The sequence below is a fragment of the Ischnura elegans genome, chromosome 1, assembly GCF_921293095.1.
Source record: "Ischnura elegans chromosome 1, ioIscEleg1.1, whole genome shotgun sequence".
NCBI classification, from domain to species: Eukaryota; Metazoa; Arthropoda; class Insecta; order Odonata; family Coenagrionidae; genus Ischnura; species Ischnura elegans.
The window spans coordinates 19,871,301-19,894,554 of NC_060246.1; the positions used below are offsets into that span (position 1 = coordinate 19,871,301).

General features: G+C 41.8%; 1 protein-coding gene across 1 annotated transcript in view; it reads right to left on the minus strand.

Moving 5' to 3' along the window:
* The window catches only part of LOC124156525 (DNA replication licensing factor MCM4), a 42,941-nt gene that overhangs the window by 7,317 nt on the left and 12,370 nt on the right, over positions 1 to 23,254 (minus strand). The window contains exons 6-11 of the mRNA XM_046531120.1: positions 15,395 to 15,637; positions 13,560 to 13,788; positions 8,144 to 8,338; positions 5,923 to 6,099; positions 4,832 to 4,919; positions 714 to 874 (exon numbers count right to left, since the gene is read on the minus strand). Of these exons, the coding sequence (XP_046387076.1) occupies positions 714 to 874; positions 4,832 to 4,919; positions 5,923 to 6,099; positions 8,144 to 8,338; positions 13,560 to 13,788; positions 15,395 to 15,637 (1,093 nt within the window). The remainder of the gene's footprint in view (positions 1 to 713; positions 875 to 4,831; positions 4,920 to 5,922; positions 6,100 to 8,143; positions 8,339 to 13,559; positions 13,789 to 15,394; positions 15,638 to 23,254) is intronic.

Below are 23,254 nucleotides of genomic sequence, written 5' to 3' on the forward strand. Positions count from 1 at the left end.
GAATGAGTGTCCATTCAACAATAAATGATTGCCAAGCCGGAGAGCTCAGTTTCATCCTTGGGAAGTTTTCAAGTTTGCATGCTCCAAAAATTCACAGGGGAAGAAGACCCAAGGCTGTGCGCTGGGCTATCTGGCACCACATCAGAGGCAAACGCTCACAGATGCAGATGCACAGGATTTTGACACCGCAACAAGACAGATGCACAAGATCACCACGAAATAGAACAAAGATTTAGGATTGCACATGATGACTATAATTTTGCATTGAAGGGAAGAAAAATGAAGAAATCACCATTATACATTGTCATTTCTCATTTTTCATACAAAGAAATGCCATATACGTCTGAATATAGTCCCCCTTTTTTTTCCAAAAATGCCCACGGTAAAAGTAAAGGGGGGGACTATATTCAAACGCATTTTTTTTTACTTTTTCCGAAACTGAAGCCTCAAAATTAGAGGAGGACTATATTTGGAGAAATGTGGTATTTGAAGATTTCCATCATTAAGGGACATCCTTCTGTGCCGTTGTAATGATAATAAGTTATTCCATGATGATGATAGAAAATTTATCCTTAAAAGTGTATTTATAAAAATGTTTCCATCTAAAAAATTTAATGATATCTTCTTTCACTCCGTGGGAAATCATAGAAAAACCTTACCATACAAAGCAATTAAAAACTGCAGAAAATTTTATCACTTATTTTTATCACTACCTGGACATGAGGGTATGAGGGAGCTGGATGTTTTCTATAATTGTTTTGTTTTTATTCCATTGAGATTCACAGGGGTTTGCAGCAGCCAAAATGGATGTTCTTGCATTTAGCTGACATATAATCCCCGCCTTGGCAATACTAAGAGTCTGCTGCTCCATCACCTGAAAGAGATAATAGTCAATATTTAATCGGCAAAAATAAAATAATTCAATAGGATTGGCAAAAATTACAAGGGATGATCACTGGCAAGTCTACGGGAAAGGGCCTAAATTATGAACAAAAGGTTTAACTGGTTTAATAATAGTTAATTTCAACCTCCTTGATTAAAAACTTTCCTACTTATGGTGAAGATTAGGTAGCAGGAGTTCCCTGGTTCCCTTTCCTCCTGGGTTTTCCCCTGCGTTCCCGTCCCGATTCCTTATCTATTACACATCCCAGCATTGCTAAACCTTAGGAGTTAATTTACATGTAGGGCACAAACAACTTTTTGGTTTAACACAAAACCCTTGAGAAACACGTTGAAAGTCAAGTCAACACAATTCAAAGGGAAGGAAATCATTAAAATATTTCATTCACTTTGCAAAATTTAATATTCCTTTGAAGACAGAACATTCCTTTCCGAGGGCACCGTGATGATGGCTCTATTATCTCAAATGTCCCTCAAATTTGAAATAAAGGAAACATCAAAGAACTGATGATATTTGAACCCACAAGTGTGGAGAGGCTGATCCCAGTCTTTGCACTACTGATGGCAAAAGAGGTTCATTTCTTAGCAAAAATGCATTGAATGATTTGATAGCATGCTGGGGTGACGAAATTGCTTCAGAAATATTATGCTGAATACAACAAAATGGATTATGAAGTATTGGGTTTGATGGAACCACAGATAATAGCCACAGAACTCACATGGCAATATTTTTTATCAAGATACAATCAGAGAAGATTTCATAGATTTAACCCTCGAGACCTTGAGAATAACCTATGGAAAAGTCTTATAATTGACCTCAAATGTGATGAAATCAAATTTTTCTCTTCACCATTTGACTGTGAAAGCAATGAACATGATTCTGATGAAAATAGTACAAGCAACAATGATAAATTAGACTAGCAAAATGAAGATCCCTGTTTGACTAGATAAAAATAAGGCAAAACTGAGTTGAGCATTATGAAAAGCCATGGTCTTGATTAATGCATCAGTGTTGCAGCAGATATCAACAGTGAGAGCAGGCACTACAATTAAAAAAAGATTGCATTATTGCTGAACAAACCATGTTTGAATCATGTTTTAAACCTCTCTCTTTTTAAGAGCTCTGATGCACTACTTACTGGTATGAAACTCTGTTGGAATAATTAAGGAGGTTGTATCCTTTTTCACAGATTCAGCAAGAAGAAATGCAATACTTATAATGCATATAAGCAGTCAGATTACTTTTAGAGTAAAACCCCTTTATTGAAAAATTGAAGGGACTTACAAAATGGACTCCAAATTTTATGGGTTCGAATTAAACATACCGTATAAGTGTGTGTAAGAGGCGCACCCCTATTTTGAGCATCGGAGCAATGAAGAAAAAAATTTTGCGGCATTTTTTTAAAAACTATCGCGCGGTGTTGCAGACGTACGTCTGGAATTTCAACAGTTATCGAACTTTCCTCTTTCAATATTAATTAAAAGAGGAAATTTTGATAACTGCGGCGGTAATAGCGGCATAAGAGGGAGTAGAAAGAGCTCCGATCCTCTCTTCTCATACGCCGTTGCTCTACGATGCTTGTCCTATTCACGAAGAATTTTGTTTAAATGCTCTCGCAGGAGTATTGCAATAGAATTGCAGCCGTGGTAAATTTTAAGGCAAAACACGACAGGCACATAGCATGAACCTTCCCAAGAGCTTGGACAACAATCTCAGTGCCGGGGCAATCTCAGCGCCGTGGGATAATAACCACGTCATAGATTTTACGGAACCACACTCGGCCCTCCATCAGCCAATGCCTCGGCCGTTTTCTTTCCTTTCCGAGACCCCACAGGAAAATAGGAAAACGTCAAGTTACAGGGGAACAATGGAAACGTGTTTCATCCCTACCCCGTCTCACCAACTGACCTTGATCGATCTCCCATTTTATGGAGGCCAAATGCTAGGTGAGTGATCTACTAAGCCCGAAGATATCTCGATAGCTTTCAATAATTGTATGACACGCACGAGGTTCAAAAAAAGAAAGAGATCTAACGCGACGCATATCTGACAGAATTTGAGTTTTATAAGCTCTAATTGTTTGACACAAAGATTTATAGTTACAACAAGGCTACTAATATTCAAAATAGTCCAAACAGGACAATTTCGGAAGAAACAAGCGTAACATAAGCGCATTCAAACAAGATGAGACGGACGGATGGAAACTTTAGGCAACGCAAACTGCGTATATCACTTTGCTGCGCCTTCGCCCCTTCGCTTTGAAGGCAACGACGTCACATGCAAGATCGGACGTGTTCTTCCCCCTCTCCTTCGCTCATAGCCTCGTAGCTTGAAATACGGAGGGGAGGGAGCGTGCTCCTTCCCATCCATATTTCGTTGCTTGCTTCGAAGACGGAGGGTTTGTGCTCCTTCCCCTGGACCTCTCCTTCCGCGCTCTTCACTTATAAGCATTTCTGATTTCTTCCATCCACAATTTAGTCCAACAAGGAACACACTCGTTCGAATTTTTTAAAGCGCAGGTTTTGACACCAATATAATTTTCAGTTGCAATAATCCTCATATTAGCGTCTGAAGATGACTTTAGGAAAATCAGGTCCTCAGCATAATGGAAATCACTCGGCAAGACATATTGACTATTGACCAGGTATGTCATTCAAAAATACGCGTTTCTCTACGTTTGATAACCGATTACTATACGCAGTATAAATACCGCGGGATGCCCACTCGTGGCAGTAAATTTACCGTGCCCTCCGGAGCGAAAAACCCCCGCGCGATCTTTTCCATGTTCACCTCCGGGGTACCGACGTGACGGCGCGATGCTTACCAGAAAAGGACACAGGAGCATTTTAAAAATACGTCACTAAGGGAGAAACTCCTCTGCCTACCGCTTATTTTTTACCTAGGATTACAGATGACTGACTCACAATGAAAACCAAGGACACTCAGTTCCCCTTAGACTAGCGACCGGTGAAGGGGAGGGGGGAAGATAAGAAGTTTGTGTAAGAGGCGCACCCTCATTTTCGGCTGCAATTTCTGGGGAAAAAGGTGCGCCTCTTACACGCGCTTATACGGTACTTTCCCGGATTAATCCCAAAAATATGCAGAAATTCCTAGAACATACTGTACTACTGGTATTTCTATCAGTAGGCACAAGATACACGTCATCTATGACAGATAATAACCAAAAATCCTCAATTTCAGGAATATCAATAGAAACTTTTGTGCAGAGTGAATAATTAGAATGCAGAGGCATGCGGGCTTAATTTTTGCCAAGTGCAGCAGTGCACTGTGCGACTGTCAATTAATTCTAGAGTTAAGAAGTGGATACCGTAGCTCAGTAAATTTTTGGAGATGGTTCCTCCCATTTTGAGCACCCAATCATAAATATCACTTTGCTAGTCAAATTTCCTTCATCTGTAAGCTGAATACTCCTTTTCAACTGCACGTAAGAAAAGGCACATCTTCCCTACCCACAAGGGTTTGTTACTCTGCAAAGCAGAGACAAGGTTCAGCAGCCTTGCAAGTTTGATGTGAAGTCTAGACGAAAAAAATTTTCGGCACCAGGCTGCTAAGATTTTTTGCGTCTAAATATGTGCAATGGGTCAAAAATTTTCTCTCCAAATGGACTGGAACCACTTACATATGTACACTCTTGGACAACATTCGACTTCTCTCATTGCTGTGTGTCACTCAAGGCTACACACATAAATATTGATATTCCAGCACCTCAATGATGCACTCTTGCAGTGGTCTGGTGTGGAACGAGAGTTTTCACAAAGTAAAACAGGAGTGTATGAATGGGCTTAAAAGTGATCATTGAACTCATTCAATTAATCCAAAGAATCCATAACTAGTATCAGAATTTTTCAGCCACAAAGAATACCACTAACTTATATAAGGAACTTAATAGATGAGGGTTGCCACAATTACCTCATGGAGGACACTCCTGGTAGAATCATTCATTTTGTCAAACTCATCAATGCAGCATATCCCATTATCAGCCAACACTAGGGCACCACTGTGGAGGAAAGAAAAAAAGAGAATGAAATAACTGGACATTTTAATAATAATGTGCACAATGGACGGTAAAACTTGTAAGTAAATATGTACATTGTCTCATTACATTGGCAGGTCCTTTATTTAACTATTGTATTCTAGCCAGGGATGAGCCAAAATGGATTCACCAGCAAGTGCATTCAATGAGCAAAAATTCCCTCAACAGCTATTTGAATGAAACCGCATCTTGTCCCCTCTCCCTAAGGTGAGATGAAAGTTGCCCAATGCATGTTCACTTCATTGAAGGGCTCAGTAAATAGGGATAGGTATTTTCTAACTCCAGAGATGCAATCTTATCACCACCAAAAAGGAATTATGCCTATGCCGGCTATAGGTTGCAGAAGAGAAAACTAGTTCCGAGAAAATGGACTAATAGCAAAATTTTGCCTTGGGAATCGACATGCAATTATAAAAATTACAATGCATATTTTTCTACTGTAAAAATGAATAACTTTTTAAAAAACTCAAAATAAGAGCAATATGCTGGAACTGCAAGAACTTTACATTTATATTACACGCAGAAAAAATTGTTTCATGCCATTTCTCAAAACCCTCAACAGTACCATTACATTAGTTACCATTATTAACTACTGCTAATGGGTGCAATTACAAAAAAAAATTAAAATTCGAACTTGTGCAATATTCAACAGAACACTGCTTCAACTTTGACAAGTGAAAAAATTATGAAAACTTTTCACCATATCAATATCCCATATCACCAGTGTCTTTCTGATTTAGGCTTAAGTAAACGAAGCAAGAAATTTGCCATGAAGAAGTAATTTGGCCAGGATTCAAACCCAGATCTCATGTCTGCCAGTCAGGTATGCCACCAGTTACACCACCTCTTGTGTTCATGACAGCGTACTAAGTCACTTGTTACATGCAGTGCTTTTAAGTATACACATTTTTATATGCATACTATTAAAAAATAACTCAAAACATTAATGAAAAGAAATGAAACATACGTTTGCAATACCAGCTGCCTTGTTTCAGGATCCTTGGTAACATATGCTGTTAGACCCACAGCTGAAGAACCTTTGCCTGAAGTGTACTGCGATCTTGGAACCAGATTGTAAACATATCTCAAGAGTTGAGATTTACTTGTTCCTGGATCACCACACAGAAGGATATTGATGTCAGCCCTAGAAAAAAATATAAGTTTGGATTATTATATTATCTCATATTATGAATTATTCACTGTTAAACCACGACAACACATTAAAGAGTAAACAAAAGTTGACAACAGAGGTTTCCAAATGAGGATGCTTTCATGAACACATACTACAGTAGAAGCCCGGTTTTACGAGTGCTCATAATCCCTCGGAAATTACTCGCAAAACCGAGTGCTTGTTGTATCCGAAGGAGTTGAACAAACCCACCCAAGACTCATAACCGTTCGTATTTACAGTTTTTCTTTTGTTTCCACAGTATTTAACAAAGTTAAAGTAGAAAGTCATTATCAGGCACAATATAATTGAGTATAAACATAATTAAAGAAGGAAATGGGGGATTTTCATTTTTGTAAAGTAATAATTCCCCCAGTTTTGGTGATTTTATTCCCGTTCTTGTATTTTTTGATTGCTGAAGAAACCTGTAAAAACACCGTAACTAGTCGCAATCATTACGTTTGGTATGCAGTGGAAGTTTTTGGATAATTTTGCGAATACATCATGACGATCATATCGGTTCTGTCGAGTTTTCAAATGTTCAACCAGTACATCAGTCATTTGAGAATATCGGCCAAAAGATTCACTGAAATACTTCGCCGTATTGGTATTATTGTAAACACTTCCTCTACAGTTAAAAGAAGGCTTCATGAACATCTGAAAACACCTCATGAACAGCTGGGAAATATCCCATGCACAGTTTACTTGAACGGTTAGTGGCATTAAATGGGCCTAAATACAGTCCGTGAACGGTTCCCCAACAGTTTACGAAAACTTCAGGAACAGCGGTTATGAACACCTAGTTGAATGCTTCCTGTATGATTGGAGAACACTTCATGAACAGCTGGGAAATGCCTCACAAACGGCTTATTTGAACCGTTCGTAACGCTTCATTTGGGCCAAAATACGGTGAACGGTTCCCCAACAGTTCATGAACACTTCAGGAACAGGTTATAAACACTTCTGGAATGGTTCATGAACAGTCCATGAACAGTTCGTGAACAGTTCATTTCACCAGGGAATTACTCGGATAACATCGCTTTCACTTGACTAACTGTTAGAAGTGGAATAAGATTAATAAGTATGTAATGATTTTGATCATCAAAATTAAAGACTTGGGAAATCAGTAGTGCCAACCCAGACAAAATTGTTGCAGTAAAAATTATTCTTCCACCCACTTGCACATAGGGACTGGCTATGGAAATTACGGCCAACTTTCTTTGGAATCGTGATTGTGATGTAATATACAGGAAGAAAGCCTCATTGATGTGTATTCCCTCTCATAAGCATCATAACTTTGGCAAAACAATTACCACATCAAAATACCAGCAATTTGGTCATTGGTGCTGTGTTGTCTTGAACAGAAAACATGTATGACATCAGTGGCAGATCCAGAGAGGGGTTAGAGAGGGCCATAGCCCCCCTGAGGTATCCAATTTGCACTAGATAAAATGGTAATGGACTTTTATAATATGGAATGAAAACATTACATATTATGGAGACTTACCATGAGAAAATATTACTAAAAATGTACATAATTGCTTTTTTTAAACTTTGCAATGAGACAACTTTAAAGTGTTTTTACAAGCCTTAAATTTTCAAAATTTTTGTAAGCTCACTACTGCTGAGAGGTTACCCCCCCTTGCCTCTCTCCTGGATCCACCACTGCATAGCATCAATTGCATTATATGGAACATATTTATTTACAACTTGATGGTAAAGGGAGGAGGGAGAATAGAAGAGGAGCATTGTGAATAAACCTCTTTAATTATCAAACCAGTTTAATTCCCACAAGGGCTTCATATTTCAACTGATATTCACATGTTATTCTTTCACTCAAACTTGCAAGAAGCAGGATCACTCATAACACACTAAATGTGTCACTATTAAATTTTTCATATTTATAGTTTCTACTCCTCCAATGCATTAAAAATATTTTTCATTCACTTTTAAGGAAATGCGCTTGATTAATGCATGGAAAAATAAGATTTTTAAATCAAATTAGAGCAAAAGGACTTACCGAAAGTTATTGCGGCCAGAGGTAACAAATGTTTTTTTGGTGCCACCAAAGAGTTGCAGAAGAATGCCTTTCTTAATGTCTTCATTTTCATAAATAGAAGGAGCTATAGCCCTTGCAAGCCTCTCATAGATGTCATCACGTTTGGATAAGCGAACAATATCTTCTATGCGCTCAGGTGAAAACCGATGTCCTTTCCTATAAAAAGTTTTCACAGTCACAATTGAGAATTTCATCGCATGCCATGGACTCCCTAACAGCACACACATGTTTGAAGTTAATTAGCTCAGTGAATTGAGAACATACAAAATGTCCAACCAAATAATAAATGGAGGGAGGGTCCAAAAAAGTCATGCCAGCACTTCATTCCTCTGGGCCAAAAGCTTCCACACACACTGCTTCTCCTACACCATGCTCAGAAATTTAATTTTAATATTTATTTCTCAGTCATTCTTTTTCTTTCCAAGGCAAAGATTGCCCAGCAGTAAAGATTATGAATGCATTAATTCGTCCACAAAATATAATCACTTCCTAACCAAATATCATTAGTAGAGGCACTGAATTTTTGCAAACCTTGAAAACATGATGAAGGCACAAAATTTACTTGGTTTCACGAAATTTTATCAGTTTTGCAAAATTCCTGCTACAGTGCTTTTTAGTGTGAAATGTTGACCTGACCCAAGAAAATGCAACAAGACTGATTTTTTTAAGTTAGTTTCATAAGAAATAAAATGATCCACCATTCAATATACAAAAGACTGATTCTGTTACACAAATGCAATTAATGTTTTTAGACGATTGGCCTTGTTCTTACAACAAGCCGAGAAATGGTTCAACAGGAAATCACATTAATTCTGTACAAAAAACAGTACGAATTATAGCAACCATACCGAGGGGAAAGCACCGAACAGACTGACACAAGATGTCCCACATATGTAAACAGTGAACTCTTGATTATTTTAAGTCATCTAGACCAATCAGCACTTCATAATATCAAATCATATACAGTGGAACTTGGTTAGTACGTTCCTCCTTAGTACGTTTTCCTCCTTAGTAGGACGATTTCTCTCGGTCCCGGTACCATCGGAACAAAATACAGGCAAAAGTATTTGGTTAGTACGTTTGAAAAAATTGCTCTTTCCTGGTTAGTACGCTCAATTGCTAGCCATGACGCAACCCGCAATTTGTTCTCCAGTATCTTCTTAAGGGCCGTAAAGCTCCGAATTCATGATTTAATTTATTATTACTAGCCATTAAAATTCTTGCATTCATTCCACATATCTTTCTTCGACCGTGATTTATCCAAATGCATTTCTCAATTCTTATGACGCGATGAATAATAACATATGGCCTTTTATCAGGTATGTCTGACTATGCAAAACTGCAGCCAATGAGAAGCCCCAATTTTCCCCACCCTGGGCTCCTCACCTTCTGTTGCCTCTGGAGTACCCACTGCGCACAAATTTCACCAGTGGGCAATTGTTGCCATTGCACGAATTATCATGATGAAGAAATGAGTCTTATCCAATTCCCACTTTATCTAAAGCAGTACTGCACGACGTCAATGCTACGGAGTACGTGCGTATTTGACTACTGCTGCGGAAGCAGACGATGCTCTGGATCTCCACGCGAAGCTTAGCTTAAAAATACTTGATCTCGGCACGAAAGCAGAAGACATTAAACAAATTTTAAAAGTAAATTTCAACTGTATAATATAAAATCTTCTTGTAATTACGTCGTAATCTAATAATCTTGCGTGTTATTATTCGATATATCGATCGCTATAACAATCGATATGGCTTTATTCCAGAAGCGAATGTGTACGGCTGTTGCCGTAATTTAAGGTTAATATAATTTTGTCCAATTTTTATGATGTTTAAAAACAACCCGTTGACATACTCAGGGTTGTTATATTCTCCGAGTATGCTGTGACAAAAAAGAAATGACTTAGCTTTACTTGTCCTCTTTCTATAAATACATATAGGATAAATCATGGGAGAAAGACTCCGTTTTCATGTAATTGTCTTCGGGAAATCTATGAAACATTGTGATTTTGTACTCACATGGTATTGTTTTTCGAAATGTAGCGCCCATTTTCTTTATTTTAAAGGTGAAAAGAGTTCAGGAAGGCAATCCTACTAGAACTACCGATATTAATTGTAATAGGGAAGTGCACTAATTTTTTTTTATTGCTGAATTTGAAAGTTTAGCCTAAAAAAGAAACATTAGTATAGTCACTTTTATTTTCTGCATCTGGGGTATGCACTTTAAAACGTTTTGAAAGTCGGAAAATTTCATGTTGCGCTGAAACACAGTGCCTCCATCTTGATTGAGATGTGACGTCACAAGGCAGTAGTCACCAGTGGAGTATCGCTGAATTCTGTCGCCTTCTTTAGCGCGGCGAGAGTTTCCGGGAATCGGTGGAGTTTGCTTCCTAAAAATGTCGTCTAGTACCGAAAACATGAATTCAAAATAGAATTATAAATGATTTTTTGTTCCAAATTTCATCTCGACGTCGAAACAAAAGCCTGGAGAAGATATTCATTCCCGTGCCTTAAGCACAAGCTATACGGAATAAATGGTTCAAGGCTGCTCCTGACTCTTACCTATCGATGATATTCTGTTTTGAAGATCATTTGAATGTATTGTAAGATCAAATTGATATTTATATTATAATAATTTACTTAATAGGTACCTCAGTCACATCAGAAAGTGTGTTGAGTCAAAATATAGCATCTTCCGCGTAGACCTACGTAATTTATAAACTGAAAGTAGTTTGGTTAAAGGATTATGGCGCGACTGTTTTTTTACACGACCGGGCAAAATGCGTACTTTGCCCATGATATGTGCATATATGATAACAAACGATTTTTGTTAAATTTAATCTTTATTTGTTGAAATTAGTACATTTATAGGTGATACAGATAAAAAGGTACACGGCAGGTCGCGCGGCGTAATTTGTACTCCACTGGTGACGGGTTCATCTTGCTGATCCAAAAAATTAGCTACAATACCTCGAACTTTGAAAACTCGCAATATAGGCAGTCAAAGTACATTGTAAGAATACACGAGACCATTATAGCCCAGAATGTACGTACAATGTCGAAATCCTTGGTTTTCAAAGATTGACGTATTTTATACGCCAGCGCGCCCGGTCCAGGGTTATCAACTTTTATTTCATCCTATTTGTTAGTTGAAATTATATTTCAGAATGGTTCTTTTAGCACTGCTACTGAGGTAAACTGGTAGGTACTGAGGTATGTACTGAGTAAGTAAACTCCCTTTGGAGTAATGTGAATTACAAGTGTTCGAGATATATGGCATTTTATATTCGCTTTGTGTTCTTATTAATTATGCCTGTACGCATATTGTTGCTTGCCGCGAGCCTTTAATGGTATGTGCTCTTATAAGAGTGGTTTTCATTTTTAATGTGGAAGTTGGTCAGTATAAGCAAAGAAAAAATTAACATTTTAGCGCACACCAACCCTTGTAGTCATCGAATCTCTGCGTTTGTAATGACACTGCTAAAATACCTAAACGCCATAATGATGATAAAAAAATTGTCTTATGTCAATGATTGCTGCAATTATAATTAATGATAAACTTGATGCCGTATGATCACAATGAAGACAACAAAAAATAATGCCATGACGCAGTCTTGAACCATGGTCCTTCGGATGAGATCTATCCCATGAATCGTGCACGCTACCACTACCCCAAACCGACCCATTAGGAATGGTTGACATTTTAAATATATATATATAACTTGTAAAAAGTAACGCATGAAAATTAATTAATTACAGCCTAACTAACGCCCTAATTGAAAAAGATGGAGCAAGGTACGCGGTTTCCCTTGTTAGCCTTACGTCTCGCATTTCTATGGAGCGTTGAACCTGTCCTCCTTATTCAGTAACCATAAATACATCAAAGTTTGGTATACCATTTATAATTCGTTGGAATTTTCCTTCTCCCAACCAAGATTATCTTTTCTTGAACCCATCCTGGACAGCGAACCATTGCAACAACCAGCCAGCTCGGAAATAAGGCTAACATCCCATGATTCTAGTTGCGAAGGGCGAACGTTCCGGCCGGCGTGAATACATACGCAACGAATAAGTCTTGCAGCAAACGTCTGGAATAGGTTTATTAGTTTGACTCGGTTCTTACAAAAAAAGTTTTGGCATGATAAACGGCATTGTGTCAAAATATACCCAGCGAAAAATAAATGCCATCATGCATTTATTAAAGATTCAATGTGCTATTCGTACTACTCTTTCCAAACTTGAAGTTGACACGTAAATGAATATTAATATATTACGCAATGATGAAGTCGTTTACTCGAAAGAGAAGCAGCCACATATATATTCTGAAGATATTTTATGACAGCAAAAAACGGATACCCTCAAATTCTGTAATTTTTCTATGCAATAATAGTGGTAGAACTAAACGGTGTAGAAGCTGCCTTCTGCTACTGCCTTGTGACGTCACGGCCAATATTCAACATGGACACCCGTTTTCGCGGCCTTTGAATTTTTCCATATTTCAGACGGTCATCTCGAATAAAGTATTCACTATTAGGATTTAAACTGTGGTTTTACGACATTATGTTATTCTGAACTCTAATTTAAAAAATGTGTTTGGTGCATTTGAAACACTAGTGCACTTCCCTATTATGACGACTTTTCCACAGATTGCAATTACCCCGACTGCTATTTTTTAGCACGTTGTTAGCACGTTTTCCTGGTTAGTACGTTCATTTTTTGTGGTCCCTTCAGAAACGTACTAAAAAAGTTCCACTGTAATAACAAGAATTCTTAATAAATTTCATAAAGCATTTAATTATGTTTTTCTACCATCATTTGTCTCGATGGAATTTAAAAAAATATTATTTTATGTTATCTGCAAAATTATTCTTCGTTAAATGTTTTTGCAGTAGATTTAATGGCATAAACTACCGTAAAATATGAATCCAATCTTGTATTAAGAACTCCATGATCTCAACATTATCATCATTTACCCATTATTTCAAAATGTAAAGAAATCATGCATTGATCTATTTTATATAGTAAAGGCTATTACCGAACCCATGGTGAGGCATGAAAAATAACTAATATCAGTGCAATTAAGTTTCACCCCAGCTGCAAAAAAAGTTACACCTGGAGACCAGAGTTGATGCCAAGGTGACAATATAGCAGAGCCCCCCACAATAAAGCAGAGCCTGCCCCGTCAAAAATTACATTTATTATTACCATGTCTAACGCAAAAACATGAAAGCCATAAATTCATGGATCAAATCACGTAAAAGACTGTTCCTTTAAGCATGTTACCTGCTCAAATTTCAACAAAATTCGAACAAACAATTATACAAAGAGATTAGGAGAACGTTTGACTGATTTCCAGTCACATTAATTTCACTTACCCATCCTCCTGTTCATGAAGCCGCCGCGAATCAGCTTTGCGGAAATGAACAACATCAATGTGTGTCCTGTACACTGAGCGGACGTTGCGCATTCGTGGGTTCGCTTGAATGGGCACAGCTCTGAAAATTCCAGTAACATTGACCCGATCCCCTGCTTGAACTGAATCCACCAGGTCTCCGTGAACATACAATATCACTGTATGAGGCGTTTGGCCAGGAGGCATGTCATCTACCATTTTGAAAAGGAAAAGAGGAGTGTGTATGAGCACATACAGAAAGAGGATAGAATACCGAAAAAGTAAATGATATGGCCAACTGAATGGGGATGAACAAATTTTTGTCTGGGGAAAAAGAATTAGTACTTCCAAATTGTATCTCCACTAAATTCAAAGTTTTTTATACCGTTTTTTTTACAAATAATCACAGGCATCCAGAATAAATGCATTTTGAAGTATATTAACAGGAAAAGAAGAAATTTGATTACTATTTTAACTTCTTAAGCAATAAATTTGATCGTTAAAAATATTTATTTTTAATTCAAAATCATTTCATGCATCACTACCTTTGTGGTACACCACAAATAAAAAATAAGGCAGGTTTAAACTGTATAATTTCCCAATTTAATTTTGAAAAACTTCCCTCACATGAATCAGAAACTCAAAGAGTAATTCATATAAATTTCCAGGTTCTGGAAAAGAAAGAATAATTTTCAGATTGCAAGGTCTCAACCATGTGTTCGTGTATAAAACAATTCAATGAACACACTGACTGCTTAACCCTTTCACTGCTGTGGACGTACCTAGTACGTCCGCACGGCAGACTGCGGTGGACGTACTTTTTCTTCCTCCCTGCCATACGGTCAGCACTTTCGCCGAAGCACTTCGAAGGGACCCACTAATCCAGGACCCTTTCCTCGACGAACTCATCCACGCAAGACCGTCTCATCAGCCCTACCAGCGGGGGCCCTACCTCCGGAAAAGTGGCCGCTCTGACTGCAATTTGAAAATCAATCAATCAATCCGATCATCACAATATGATTGTTTTCATCGCACTCCTGCCAATCAAGCAATCAAGTACGTCTTTGAACCGTGTTTCTGCGATGAAAAATAATGATTTTGTTAACTTTGATATAAAGGCCATTTTCTGGTGGTCCGCAGCCACGTTTTGTTGTAAAGTTAACAAAATCGTTATTTCTTATCGCAGAGACACGGTTCAAAGACGTACTTGATTGCTTGATTGGCAGGAGTGCGATGAAAACTATCATATTTCGATGATCGGATTGATTGATTGATTTTCAAATTGCAGTCAGAGCGGTCACTTTTCCGGAGGTAGGGCCCCCACTGGTAGGGCCGATGAGACGGTCCTGCGAGGGTGAGTTCGTCGAGGATAGGGTCGGGGATTAGTGACCCTTCGGAGGGTGTACCACACCCATCCTGGAAGTACCTGCTCCATGGGCCCAGGAAACGCATTTTAACATTTTCGCCGCATGTGAGGAGAAGGTTTCCGGAGATTGAACAGCAGTGAAAGGGTTAAGGCCTTAGAAATATGACCTATTTCTTCTATGATTAACAATTAACTCTTTAATTATTTTTGTTATTAAAATAATAACAGATTTCTATATGCTGTTTGGGATAGAGAACATGAATTTATCAAAAAGCATACCACTAAATGCAATGTAACACTACATCCAATTGTTTTTCAAGTAGTTACGCTCGAGTTTTAATCAGAAGCCTATGAGACTTTCTCTTCCGTTTCCCTTCCATTAACAGCTACCCCTTTGTTGTTATTATTTCTGTTGCATCATACAACCTTTTATCACTAGCATGCCCACACACCTGGGGATTCTTGAAGCTTCACCATTTGTTTATCAGTAAATTGTGAACGGTTATGAATGAGAGAAAAACAATGGTTGGTATTGCAATGAGAGCAAAGCGTAGGTTCAGAAATACGTCCACGCTCATTCTCCACCACAGATTCAGCTCCGCAAACAACACAACGGAAGAAAGCTTCCCTCATTTCTGGGATTATTCCTGATGTTCTTATCACCATGCCTGATATAGTGATTAGTTGATCAATATCTGAAAGAGAGAAAGGACAATGTAACTTGAAACTTTAATGACAGTTTAGTACAAATAAACAGATTGTTTTACCATGAGAAGCACAGAAAAATTATGGTCCTGAGTTTTATCCCATAATCAATAAGCATTTTCACTTTCTCTAGAGAAATCCTATCTTCTACAAAAATTTCTGTCAAGGAAAATTAATCAAATGATTTTTCACTCCTTTACGAATGAAATACAAAACATTGAGATTCAGCTGCTGCCAGACGTTCTCATTTTCACAGACAGGGTAACAGTTAATAACCTGCTTAACGACTACCTTGAGAGTTGAACTGCTCAGGCTTATCTCTGAAGTACACACTGTACTCAACCATACATACACTACAGAATTCATGGGACTGTGTTATGCATAGTGCACAGTGTAAAGTAAAATTAAAAAATAAAATTTTAAAAATGATAGACACCCAAAAAATGGTTTGTTTCATTGTTGTGATTTCTTATTGCTATGACGTCAGAATTAAACCACACAGTTTTGTATGGTTCAATATTAATTGATACATCATTCAACAAAATTTCACTTATAATATTTTGTATAGTTGAATATATATCGATATTCGTTGAATACAACATTGATGCATCATCGTCAATGATGGATGCTGAATCAACACATCATTGAAGACCATTACTACTTCAACATCAACACATATGTAGCATCAACATGGTTATCAATTTAAAATCAATGTGGATTCTATGTCCATGTTCCACTGGGACATCCCACGACATATGTCAGATAGAAATGGACACAGTGGTAACCATGGTGGCCCCAATGGCAAGGAGCCATGGACAGTGGTTCAGTCAATCTAAAAATACACATTTAAAAACTTGGACAGTGGTTCACTCAAGCTAAAGACACACATTTAAAAACTAAGAAACTCCCCTTGGTAACCACAAGATGTTACAGTTAAGCACCCTGAATCCAGCTGTAGCGTCCGCCCCGTGCTCTGTTGTGCGACGGGGATCGAACTCGGCTTCGCCGTGTGGGTCCTTGCCTTAGGGTGCCGTAAGCAATGAATTGATTCAAGCTGTAGTTTTTATAGATAGGAAAAGGCACTTTACCTTTGGGTCTCCCGAGAAGCGTACCGGCTTGAACAGGCGGAGGTCGCGAAGAGGCGGATAGACGTCGGGCGTTCGGCAAGGCTGATACTCTCGCTTTTCCCTTGGATGTTCGCGGGATGCCCGGAAAGTACTGGTTACCGACAGGGTATCTCAATACGGCACGGAGTAGACGGGCGATCTCTGCTGCACCAAGTGACGACCCCTCGTGATACACACCCCGGTTGTCACTCCCCAAACACCAACTGCCTTCCTTCAGATTTTGAGAGTTTTTATATTCAAAATCTTGGCCCCCTAGGTCCTATCCTCCCCCCCCAGTTGACCTATAGGACTATATGGGGCTCTAGGAAGTGGAGTGTTTGTTACGACAACTCCATGGTGTTGCATCTTCCCGTCCTCTCCAAGAGTATTTTTGTGTGCCGTATTTCGCCTTTCGCTTTCTTAGCCTCGAGTCATCCTCCCCTTCCGCCTCGCTTCGCGCGCATAGTCACCTGCTAGCGAGGGAGTAAACACTTTCGTAACCGAATTTGCCGCAAATATCTTGCGCTCAAATTCCGGTCATCACACCGCTCCCCGCTGTCTCTAAATTGAGCCGTCTCTATCACGAGACTGCTCACATTTTAAACCATTTTTTTTTTTTTTTTGTGTGTGCTTCTCGTGAGTGTCCCACCCTCCAGTTAACCGCCATTTCCTCTTTATTCTTATAATACAATGCTTGTAAAGTTTTTGTACAAAAATTTCTTTTTGTTACTGTGGAGCTCGTAGCATCTCCATCTCCTCTGGTGCCGATGGTGTAGGCGGGGGTTGAATCGACCGCTTCCGGAACCGGCGGAAGATCGCGACCCCCGTTGCGCATATGGCGGCTCCTGCCGTAAGGATCAGGCCAAGGTAGGAGATGGTGTGCACAGATGGTACCCACGACGGTTCTTCTAGGGCCTCTGCTTCCTGGAGCATCTCGTGGACCTGTTCCACCGGAATACCTCCCTGGCTCCCGAAGATGCGACGAGACTGGTGGACGAGGTTCTCCAGTCTCTGTTGTTTCTCCGCCGATGGGTTGTTGATGTAGTGATGTAGTGGGCCTTGCAAAATGTCCTTAATCTCCGGCATGTAGATATCCCTCCGTCGGGTGGTGAGGGCTGAGCTCCGGTGGAAGAAAGGGGTCAGCACCTGTCCCTCGCTGTAGCCGGAACATCCGGGTCGCAGCTCCACCACCCCGGTGCCGCTGAGAAAGTCTTCTGTGACGTTCAAGGCTTCCTCTCTCCCGGGGCATCTCTGTAGGAAGTGGCTCCTCCGCGGGACGCTGTATACCCACCGATTGGTGGACTTGGTTCTGTAAAACAATGCTCTGGGGTGGGGGATTAGTACATTGTACCGTTTTGTCAGCTCTGCGGCCAACCGCGAAGTAACGTTACTAATCTTCGCGACGATTAGTTCATTTCTTCGTGCCAGAGCGTACGTGGAATTGACAATAGTCGCCTGCAACTTTATCAAATGCACGCTCTGCTGGTTGGTTGTTTTCAGCGACACCACATCTTTTCGATCAATGCCCTAACGGACGACCCCGACCTGAAGGTCCGACTGCGGCCCTGCAGCCCTTCGGAAGTACAGCGGCTGCCCTTCTACCTCGATCACCCCACCCTGGATGAGCGGCGGGAGCCAGCACCTTTTTAGAAACCAATTAATATTGTCCCAATTTATCTGTCTCTTGTATGCATAATTGGGAGGAGGGAAAAAATGTATATATATATAATATATATGTATATATCCAATAAAAAAAAAAGAATGAATTGGAGTTGCCCATGACTTATTATCCACCTGAAAACCGTTTAAATCCCACACGAAAACAACCGAAAATCTTTCACCATTAGTTCCGCGCGGCCATCCCGCGTTTCGTCACCCCTTTTTGTTTACACTTCCCTCGTCAGCTCGACCGGTCCTCGGCTGCGGAGGGGGGTACCGATGTGGCGGGGGAGAGAGGGTGGGTAGTGAGGGAGGGGAAGGTCTTGAAGGGGGACCCGTGTCCCACTCGACACCTGGGACGACACAATATGGCGGGAGGGGAGGGGAGGGCTCTTGCCTCCTCCGTCGTCGTCCTTTCACTTTTTCTTCGGCTGGTAGGGGAGGGGAGGCGGGGGCACGAGGGGCATCACTTAGTTTGCACTGTTTTAAACGATTCACATGCACTATTTGAGCGCCTTTATGCCCTTGTACACTTTTAATTCTATAGTTCACCGGACTGGTTTGCTCTAAGATTTCATATGGCCCTTCCCAATGTTTATCTAACTTTCTAGTTGTCCCTGGCCGTGTAGCGTCTTTTCGCACGAACACCCAGTCCCCCCGTTGGAACGACACTTCCGTAGCACGTTTGTTATACTCCTTCGCCTGTGCCGCATGTCCGACTTTTAGTCTTTCCGCAACGGCTTGGAACGAGAGTTTCAAGCGCGCTTGGAGTTCGGCTGCGTAATTGCTATCCGTAGCGTAATTAATGGAGGCTGGTGATGTAATATCGTCGAACGGTAGTTCAATATGCCGCCCGTGCATAAGGAAGTAGGGGGTTTCGCGGGTAACGGAGTGTCGGGAGCTCCTATATGCTAACATGGCGAACTGTACCCAAGTATCCCAACTTCGTTGATATTTGTCAACAAAGTGAGACAAAATGTCCATTAACGTCCTATGGCTTCGCTCAATCAGCCCATTTCCGGAGGGATGGTAAGCAGTTGTCTGCAATTTTTTTATCCCTAAGAGCTTACACACTTCTCTCATGAGTTGGGAGGTGAAGTTTGCCCCACGGTCCGTCAATAATTGTCGCGGGACGCCGTGACGAGTAATGATTGACTCCACAAATACCTTAGCTACCGTTTCCGCTTTTTGATTGGGAATGGCTATCGCTTCCGGGTACTTGGTAAAGGCGTCCTGGAAGGTAAGGATGTATCGGTTCCCTCTATCCGTCATTGGTAGTGGTCCCACGATGTCCATTGCTGCCCTCTGCAGGGGGCCAGTCACCTCTGGTAAAGACTGTAATGGCGCCCTGTTTTGTTTCTGCGGGTCTTTACGCAATTGACACGAATGGCAATGCGTGCAATAGGTGATCACATCACTTATCATCTTTGGCCACCAAAATTTGGCCCCAATGGTCCCCAGGGTGCGTTTTATTCCCATATGGCCCGCCCACGGTGAGTCATGAAACGCTCTAAGCACCCTCTCCCGCATGCTCTTGGGAGCAACCAACTGCTCTTCGCCCCTTCTCCCTTTCCGATACAAGATCCCCTCTTGATCGGTATAAAAATCACTTTTTCCCCCGGATTTTTCTATTTGCTCCAACACCTTCCCACACCATTGATCCCTTGCCTGCTCGTCTCGTATTAATTGTCTATCCCATACAGGCTCGAAAGGTGTTTGAATAACCGCCACCGGGTTACGAGACAAAACGTCGGCATTTTGGTGTACTTTCCCGGGCCTATGTTGTACTTCGAAATCATATTCGCTTAGGAGAAGAGACCACCGAGTCAACCGTGACGATGAATCTTTTAGCGAAAATAACCATTTCAAAGGCCTATGATCCGTAACAACTGTAAAGGCCCTCCCGTACACGTAACACCTCATATACCTTACCGCCCATACTACCCCCAGGCATTCCCTCTCTGTAGCGCTGTAATTACGCTCCGCTTTATTTAATTGCCGACTAGCGTAAGCGACTACGTACTCCCCACTGGCATCCTTCTGGGCTAAGACGGCCCCCAAGGCTTCCCCGGAAGCATCCGTGTATAGTATGAAAGGTTTCTTGAAATCTGGGTACCGAAGTACCGGCTCATTACATAAAAAGTCTCTCAATGTTGCGAAAGAGGCAACGGCTTTCTGAGTCCATTCAAATTTCACACCCTTCTTAGTGAGTTCCGTCAGAGGTTTAGCTATTTGGGCGAACTTCGGAATAAATCGGCGGTAATATCCAACTAAGCCCAAAAATCCTCTGAGTGTCCGTAGATTATGTGGAGGGGGAAAATTACTGATTGCCCTAATTTTATTGGGATCTGGCTCCACCCCCTTCGATGAAATAATATGCCCCAAATATTTCACCGAATTTTCCAAAAATTTGCATTTGGCGGGCTGTAACGCCAACCCCGAGGCCCGCAATCGTTCAAACACTTCCCTTAGGTTAGCCAAATGCTCCCCTGTGTCTCGACCATGAACAATTATATCATCAAGGTATACGAGACACTTGCTTCCTTTAAGCCCTGATAGGACGGAATCCATCAGTCTTTGGAAGGTGCTTGGACTATTAGCCAGCCCGAAGGGCATCCTGAGATATTCATAATGCCCCTCGGGGGTCGAGAAAGCAGTTTTTTCCCTATCTCTTGGCTCAACTTCTATTTGCCAATAACCACTGGCCATATCTAGTGTGGAAAAATATTTCGCTCCTCCTAGTTGGTCCAGCGTCTCTTGAATATTTGGCAAGGGGTATTCGTCTCTCCGGGTAATCTGATTGAGTGCGCGAAAGTCTGTGCAGAAACGGAGCTTCTCCTCTCCGTTCTCTGATTTTTTCGCGACTAGCACCACCGGCGCACTCCAGGGGGATGTAGAATCCTGAATAATTCCCTGTGCGAGCATGTCTGTGATGTGAGTGCGCATTGTCTCCCGCTGCGTCTGTGGAACCCGATACGGTCGTCGAAATATGGGGGCATGGTTTCCGGTGTGGATTTCGTGGCGCACTCGCGACGTTTTACCCAGTGGTTTCCCTTCCCTGTGAAAAATGTCGCTATACTCTAACAATACTTCCCGCAACCTCTTTCCTTCCTCCCCTGGTAGCTGCAAACACTTAATCTCTAATTCCTCGGGAAGGCTATTCTCCCTCCGACTAAACTCCTTATGAGCGGCCTCCGGAATTTTAAATTCCCGCGTAATGTTTCCCACCACCATATTTACGGGAATTTCCAATTCCTCATTCGAGACATTAATTAATTTCACCGGGATTTGATTTCCCTCCAATCGGCGCACAATTCCTCTTCCGACCATGATCCCATGGATAGGAACTTCGACCGGTTCCATTAATAATGTCTGCTCGCCCTGCCCTCCGTTCTTCCCGAGGATCCCCATAGTGACCACCTCACTGCGCGGGGAAATCCGCGTGCGCTCTTTCAGTCTAACCATCTGAGGATTTTCCCCTTTCTCTCGTCTCCCTCTCTCTTCCTCCCGCGCTAGAACCCCCGTGTCCCGGCCAAAGACAACCGCTTCCAAAGGGAAGTCTTCATTACCCACTCTCAACACTTCTGTTTTTAGATTTAGACTCGCTTCCATTGTCCGAAGGAGATCCAATCCTAAAATGCCGTCGGCGGGTAATCTTAAGTCCGACCCCACTACCTGAAATTCATGGAAAAACGTGCCTTTTCCTAACCTCACCGGGAGAGTCACCGTCCCCGTTATGGCTAGGTGATGGCCAGTGACTCCGCAAAGTTGTGTCAAGGGGGGGTGAAGGGGGTGGTTGGGGCGGGGGACTTCTTCTCTGAGGAGGGACAGCGTGGCTCCCGTGTCGATGAGAAGGGTCGCGCGGCTGCCTCCCACCTCGACGGACACGGCATAACCCGTTGTGTCTGCTCGGCGGGTTGACGGCGCCAATCTCTCCCGCTTTCCTTTCACCATCGCCGAGTCCCCTCCGCGCGGCGGGACTGGTGCCCGGAGGGAAGTCCGTTTGGGTGGGTGGGGCGTCGTCCTCTCTCCGCCGGAGCGTTTCTTCGTGGGTTGAACGCCGTCTTCGTCCCTCCCGTAAGGTTAGCATTGGGGGGAGGGGCTCGCGATCGGACGGGGGGAGGAGGGCTTCCCGCCCGAGGCAGTGCATAGTTCCGAGTGGAAAATCTATTTGCTCGACACTCGCGCCTCACATGCCCCATCTCGTTGCAATTAAAGCAGCGCATGGGGTTTATTACGCAATCCCTTGCGAAGTGCCCGTATTGTCGACACTGGTAGCACATTGGCCGTGATGGCGCGGGTAAAAAAGGCGGCGGTGATGGGGGGTGATTATTGCGGTCACCCGATGGCGTGGTGGGACCGGCCACTAAACATAGTCTATTTCTGCCTTGCTCGTCATTTTGTTCCTCCATTTTCGCGAGGCGCACTGCCTCTTGAAAAGTGGACGGCTCCCGGATTAACACGAATCTCCGGATCCCTTCCCTCAGCCCCTGTAAAAATTGTTGTAACATCGTCTCCTCCCGCACTTTGGCCCGCCATCGGCGTTCCTCCGGGTCGGTCACTGAATCTTGCGGAGTTTCGCCCAGAGCTCGGATTCGCTCCGCGTATTCTCTCACCGTTTCGCGACCCTGTCGGCAGTCCAGTAATTTCCTCAACCTAGCCCCTGCGTTTTCCCGTGCGGAGAATCTTTCCCTTAGCGCCTTTTTCAAGGCCTCCCAATTACTTCCTACTTCGGGCGCGAGCGTATTCACAAATAGCCTTGCCTTGCCCTTGATACGTAATTTCAATACCATTACTCTATGGTTAGGACTCCATTGGCCCAAAGTGGCCGCGGTTTCAAGA